This window comes from Trachymyrmex septentrionalis, unplaced genomic scaffold (assembly GCF_001594115.1).
Source record: "Trachymyrmex septentrionalis isolate Tsep2-gDNA-1 unplaced genomic scaffold, Tsep1.0 scaffold9, whole genome shotgun sequence".
NCBI lineage: Eukaryota > Metazoa > Arthropoda > Insecta > Hymenoptera > Formicidae > Trachymyrmex > Trachymyrmex septentrionalis.
The window spans coordinates 2,407,367-2,414,757 of NW_017306091.1; the positions used below are offsets into that span (position 1 = coordinate 2,407,367).

The window sequence follows — 7,391 nt, forward strand, 5'->3', positions numbered from 1 at the left end:
TTATTTATCTTTCAGAAGATTGCATTGATATTTTGCATTCTTTATGCTTTCGTGTTATGATAAAAAAAAAGTCATGTAAGTCACGTGACTCCCCTCCATTTTGTTAAGTTGGAGAACTAAAAATCGCGCTAAATTCTAAAAAAAAAAAGAAACCTATTTGCTGACAAATTCGATAAGTATATAATTATTGAATATTTTTGCGTATTAGTAGATCGGAAGATCTACTATTCTTCTATAAATCTTTTAATGAAGATTTAGAGATAAACCGTACCACTTTGTAAAGATCGATAATCGGCGCGTAAACTTTCATACGTGTCTTTATCTAATTTCGCTCCCCTCGAGCAGCTCAAGGAAGATAAAGCCTTCGGCGGAATGCCAGAGTAGGAAGGAGTGAGGGATCTCCTGATCAACAGAATTTATCACAAATGCCATTACCGTGATACAGAGTGTTCAGACAGCAGCAGTTTACCGTATTTCGTCCGTGTGATTCTGCGTTACATAAAAATTCTGTTTCGACGAACGCACGTGGTAGCGCGATTCTACGCGCGATACTTACGCCAGGATGAATAGCAGTATCGCATCGTTGGCGGTAATCGTCGTTCTAGTTCTTGCGTTCGCGCTCGTTGATAGTGCCGCGAATCCGGAATACCCGCGACTAATCAACGGTGAGTTTACTAACATCGACGGATTATCGATTGTCCATTGTTGTCTATCGTTCCACTTTAACCTGCTCTTATAATTAGGAACAATGCCAAAAAGAAGGATCTAGCATAATCTTTGTATTTTTGCATCATCTGTTAATATATAATATATAATATATAATATGACACTATTGGCTGCTATTTTGCATATTGGGACGTGGCGAAACAAAGAAAGAGAAATAACGAAAAGAACGATGAAAGAAGAAGAGGTTACATGAATTTTGTGGTGTAAGTGATTAAAAAAATGAAAAAGAAAACGAGTTCTTATGCTTTCATTGTAATAATAAAAAAATTAAGCGTGAATCGAAGTATAGAAAGAAAAGTAGGAGTGATGACAGACAGGTAGTGCGACAGATTGTCGAATGCGATTCGGTAATTACTAATGAAAACTTTTACGTCGTTTTTATTCTAATGATCGTCGCACTGATACAGAGTGCTCATGTGATAGTATTATATTATCTAATAAATGCGCAGTCTTTCTTAAACTGAAAAGTAGATAGGCAAAATTTTAGGCGGGCCACATAATATTTATTTTGATAGCGTATATACAAAGTGATTGATTTTACAATCTTAACAGACAAATATTTTGCAAATACGATTTTACCAAAAAACTTTTAAATAAAAATCACTTTAAGTGATCCTCTCTCTATGGAGCAAATTCAAAAGATCTGTTCTTTTTTCACCCCTTCAAAGTTCCAAGTCCTAAATTGGTTCAATATAGTAAGTTAGAGTAAAACAGATATAATTTGTTTTATTCTAATTTGTCCAGAATTAGTTCAGGACTAGTTCAGAACTCTTCGAAAAAGAACAGATCTAAAGTTACATTTCTTTGCTAAAAAAAATATATATACGTATAGTGTGATTCATTTTAATCTTAAAAAAATAAATGTTTCGAAAATACGTGATTTTATCAAAAAACATTCAAAATGAAAATTGTATTGTATAAAGATTGATGTTATAAATATCATTATCGAATGATATTGTGATAATTTGTGACAACCTCGAAATAATGAATTCACAACGATTTTGTTGCAACTTCGTAACAGTTAAAATTTTAATTGTCACAAATTATCACGATATCATTGTCAAATAATGAATGCACGGCATATGACATTTGTAATAATTATGCACGGCATTTATAATAATTATGCGTAAATTTAAAGAAGTAAATGTATTTCCATTTTTTTTAATGCCAAGAAGATACCTTACGGAAGTGTAAGCAGTTTAAATGTTGCGACACAATACGCGACACGACACAAAGATACAGCTGTTTTTTTAAAGAAAAAGACTTAAAATGCACTACACACTTTAAATCCTCATAACTTAGCAAAGAAAAATTGCAACATAATAATTAAAGACAAATTTTAAAGAGAAAATATTTTATTTTACGATACAATTGAAAAAATTTGCATAAAAAATTTTGTTCTCGTACATTGTCAAAGTTGAAATTTATTCTTCAATTTTTCAAAGTTTACTTTAAATTAGTGTCGTTTTTTAATGAAATCATTGCATAGACACAGAATTTAAAGCATTCAAACCTTCAGATTTTAAGCTTTTAAAGTTTTATATGCTGGCATTCGACGTTTATCTTTAGCGTCAAAACAGGTCATGTGATCAAAATTGACATTTAATATTCGTGAATTTTTATCACCTGTTTTAACGCTAAAAATAAGCCTTAAGCATGAAAAGAATTTTTAAAACGTTTCTTAAACATCTCCATTATTGCTACTATTTTTCGCAAAAATATGTAATTTTAAATTTGCTCCTTTTTAAATAACTCTAAATAATTCCTCCTTTTTTTAGCAGTATATATGTGTGCGTGTAATAAACGGATTAAATAATTGTATTATATAAGCGTATTAATAAGGAAATTATAAATGTAGATATATACATCTATAATTTTTTTTTGTTAATATTAAAATATCCGTTTATTTATTCGAATTATTTATTTTTATGATTGTTTTGACATAACTGTCTACAATTCGTGTAAAAATAATTACTACAATGATTAACTTTGAATTTTATCTCATCAATAAAGAAATAAAAATATCTCAAAATAACTGATAAAAATCAAATATTTTACAGCCATGTCATTTTTTATATTATTTATAAAATATAAGCTACATTTTCAAGTATAAATTCTTAAAAATTTCTTAAAATGCATTACAAATGCATTTTAGATTTGCATAAAATAGAAAATATAATTTTATTTAATATTTTTGTTTATATGAGTTGGCGGATTATAAGAAATTAATTGTTAGGCTGCATGCCATTTGCGGACCATAGATTGCGCATCACTGTCCTAATTTATTTATTTATTTATTGAAGAACACTTTTATTCAATTTGAAAGTGAAAATGTTTACAATCTTATCAAAGATTATAGTTTTAAGATGCACTTCACATCGCAATTAATAGTAATTTTGATATTTGTTATTGTACTCGAATCATGCTATATCAAGACTTTTTTTATCTGAGATAATTATAAAGATAATTATAAATACATGTATTATGTTATCACATCATAAAATAAAAAATACAAAGCGGAATATAAGAAATGTCAAATGTCCGTAGATACATTAACAAAGTTATATTTCCTTAAAAATGTCTTTGTATAATTACAGATACAGAAACGGAGATAAAATATTTTGCAACGTTGAAAATATAGAAAAAAAAACATTTTAAGAAAATTAAAAAACGTCTTTGTATAATTATAGATACAGAAACGGAGATAAAAGATTTTGTAATGTTGGAAATATGGAAAAATATTTTAAGAAAAGATATAAAAATGCGAAGAACATTCACAACATGCAATTACATTGTTTTATATCTCTAATTTGTAACGAAAATTTACTCTAAAATGCATATACGAGTAATGTTTTTATGCGAATTAAAACACAAAAGTTTCAAAAGTGCTAAAAAAATCTATATATTTTTAGAATTGTTTGTATTATTATATAAATTTTCTGAAATATTCTAAAATTTCTTATTTCATAATTTCTCTAAAGAAAATTTATAAAATCTAAGGAAGTTATGCTGTGTTTTTTTAAGAAATCCTTATAATTATAAATTTTAAATATGAAAAGTTCTTAAAAATGTTATAAGGTATGTATTATGAGAATTTGTTTTCATCATTCAAGGTGGACCTTTATGAAAAATTTGAAATCTGTAGTTTTGCAATTTATATAAGGAAAGAATCTTAAAAGGATAAAAATTTTAATCTTCATTTTTTCGCGAACATTAATTAATTACTACTTTTTTTAAAACGATCAGCCGGAGAATTTTTCTGAATAGATGCGTTGCTTGTTTGATTAGACGGAAATCTGCCTGCAACCTCAATTCATAAAGGATTCTCGGAGAATGACCCAGTTCCAAATAACGTTCGCGAATCGACTGACAATCAGCTCTTGTTCGCGGAGCAAGAAGACAATGAAGAGAAGTGCGAGGAGCGTTCAATTAGAGAGTTTCCGGAGGTGTTCACGTACGAACAGCGTCGTCATGGTGCGGTGGTACTTCACTTACTCTTCGGTTTCTATTGCTTCATTCTGACAGCGTTCATTTGCAACGACTATCTGTTACCGGCGCTTGACATCATATGTACGCAACTAAACATCAGCACTGATGTCGCCGGAGCAACTTTCCTCGCCACAGCGAGTTGCTTTCCCGAGTTATTTGTCAATGTCGTCGGCACCTTCCTGACCGAGTCCGATCTCGGTGTCGGCACCGTGATGGGAGGTGCGGTTTTCAACACCTTTGCGACACCAGCTTGTGGCGCGTTATCAGCGATGCAAGTAAGTAATGCTTCAAGTATTAGTACCCATACAAGAATTAGTGTGGAGCGGTGATGATAAAAACGCTATTGAAATCTCGGCTTCGATGTAATGCATATAGACACTTGTGTTCCATTTAATCACACTTGTATTTGATGGTATATCTTACTTATAGAAATTTAATACTGGAAAATGGATTAATTTTACTTTGAATATTAAAAGCACTGTTATAATATTTATAAAATGTTTGAATAATTGTCATTTGTCGTGCTTTTTTCAAATCAATAGTGTTTTAAACATTATATGTATCGGAAAGTCAATTTCTTCGGAGGAATAAAATTCAGTTTGTAATATACAATAATAATATAATGTTTAACTCAAAGACATATACGTAGCCCAAACATTCTGTAGCTTGAACTCGAAAGATGACAGTTTAATAGGGTCTGTGATATTTCATTGAGTCTCTTTTTCTATCTTCAACGAAAGTAGAGAACACGGAACACTTCAACGGTAACTGACGATCACTTAAACTGTCAATTTCTGGCTTCATCCCTCCATCACTGAAAAATATAAGAATATATATTTGGTTTATGTATATATGTCGTTGGTATAACTATCTTGTACTTATGTATCTAAATTTAAAAGGTACTCTACGAAAAACAGGTAAGGTAAAGTACAGGAATATGCTGCAATACAGACTTTTGCATAACTCATAATACATAGTTTGTAAGAGAATCAATCAATCAAAGTTCGTCTTTTTCGTGAAATGGAAAGAAAGGAAGAATTCTGATTGGTTGGCTCCCTTATGTACTATGCGTTATGCATTATGCAAAAATCTGTGCTGCGGTCTTATCTCTGCCTAAGCACCTAGATAATGCATAGGTACTGCTAAAGTACCTAGGTACTATACATACTAAACGTTGTAACATACCTAGGTACTTATACCTAGATATGTTACAATACTGATCGAATGTAGAAGTTGGCAAGTCATAACGCGGATGTCGCAACGCAGATGTTGGCAAGTTTAACCCCCCCAACAAGTGTAGCTATACTAATTATTATAGTAAATTAGAATTCCTGATAATAATGCCAATGACACAGAAATATTTTATATAAGATACATAAGATAGTTTATATAAGATATATAGTTCAAATCAAACACCTACACTGAATTGTTAAAATGAAAATATTGCATTTAGAAAAAGGTTTCTATTTAAAAAAAATATTTTTACAGACTAATTTCTGGTGTAAACGTTGTCTGTGAAATTAATATTACTCTGTAACATTATTTAACGATTATTATCCTTTCAACAGAATGTCTGCTAGTGTCTCTGTCGATACATGTTATGATTTGAAATTTTATTTGTCATTGTCTTTTATTTATCATCTAAATTCTAGAACATAGATCACATTACACCTTATCCATCAGTTTATCAAAACATTTTTATTAAGAATATTATAAATTCTTAGCTCTTAAAGAAACCGCTTAAGAAGAATGTAACTTTTAAAAGTCAAACTGTGAATACAGAATGACTTATAAAATGCATTATTAAAAACTAAATTTGCTTTTTCTTTAATAATAATTATAATTATATAATTATGATTATCTATTGAAATTTGATAATTTTAAAATACGACTGATTATACAAAAGAGAAAAAGGAGATGATATTAAACAGATTATATACACAGTTCAGAAAATGATACAAATATATGCAATATTAAGTAACATCTTGCGTAATAACATTTCACGTAATATTATCATCTCTTAACGCTCATGGTTACTTTAATTGCAACTCATTGTTTACGACACTTAATTCGAAAGTAAAACTAATTGAAGTAAAGGTCGACTGATTGCACGTCTCGAAAAGATTACACATTTCTTCTATTAAATAGTACTTCTCAGAATTTCTCAGAATCTTCACTTCATTAATCTAGAGAATCTAGACATAGAAATCGCTTACAGTAAATAATTCACAAAAGAAGATCCATTATATCATCAGATATATAATGTCACTTTAATTAATAGATAAAAGATTCTTGTTTATCTACTGATGGAGATCCAAAGGGTTTTTATTTTAAGAAAAAAGAATGCGATAAAACATAACAAAAATTAAATTGGCCATATCAATTTAACTTCAATCAAACATCCTCCTTTTTTAATCATGAGGATTGTACAGGAATTATCTCTCCAATCCTAGATAATTGACTTTGTTTATCTAACCGATTTTGTTGCCATATAAGATAACAATTTTTTAAGAAATAAAATTGTTACATCACACAATTCTCACATACTGTAATAATCTACATCCGTTTTACTTTACTTCTTACCTAATACGCATGATAATGTATCATTCTATTCAATGCCTTTTATTGTATCATTAAGATCACTTTTACAATCTCGTTCACATCTCGTAAGAAGTGTATATCTCAAAGACAAGGAAATTCTTATCCATGAATATGAAGTACAAACTTTACTTTTATGACTGTTGATTTTAGAACTATAAGCCGCGCCTCAATTAAAGGTCTACGCATCACCGAAAATTCTTTATTGAATTTCATTTTATTTTGCATATATCTTGTCAATACAAATAATGAATATAACATAAAATATGTTTATAAAAATTTTTAATAAATTTAAATTTCATTTGTCGAATTTATGTATGCTTATATTCTTCTAAATATACTTATCCTTTTACAATTAGTAGTATGTATGATTGTTTTCAAGAGATGCAATACCTATGTGTAATTTCTATAATTTTGATAGACTGAGCTAATATTTTGTTATTGCAATATGAAGTTTTTTTTATTTCGAACTGTTTAAGATATAAAAATAATAAAAATGTCTAAACAAATCATGCTATAAATCATCTCTCTCTGTCACTCTCTCTCTCTCTCTCTCTCTCTCTCTCTCTCTCTCTCTC

At 29.3% G+C, this 7,391-nt stretch overlaps 1 protein-coding gene across 1 annotated transcript in view; it reads left to right on the plus strand.

Annotated features, from left to right (window-relative positions):
* Positions 1-466: 466 nt before the first annotated feature.
* The window catches only part of LOC108755773 (sodium/potassium/calcium exchanger 3-like), a 9,919-nt gene continuing 2,994 nt past the window's right edge, over positions 467-7,391 (plus strand). The window contains exons 1-2 of the mRNA XM_018499009.1: positions 467-665; positions 4,015-4,490. Of these exons, the coding sequence (XP_018354511.1) occupies positions 563-665; positions 4,015-4,490 (579 nt within the window). The 5' untranslated portion in view covers positions 467-562. The remainder of the gene's footprint in view (positions 666-4,014; positions 4,491-7,391) is intronic.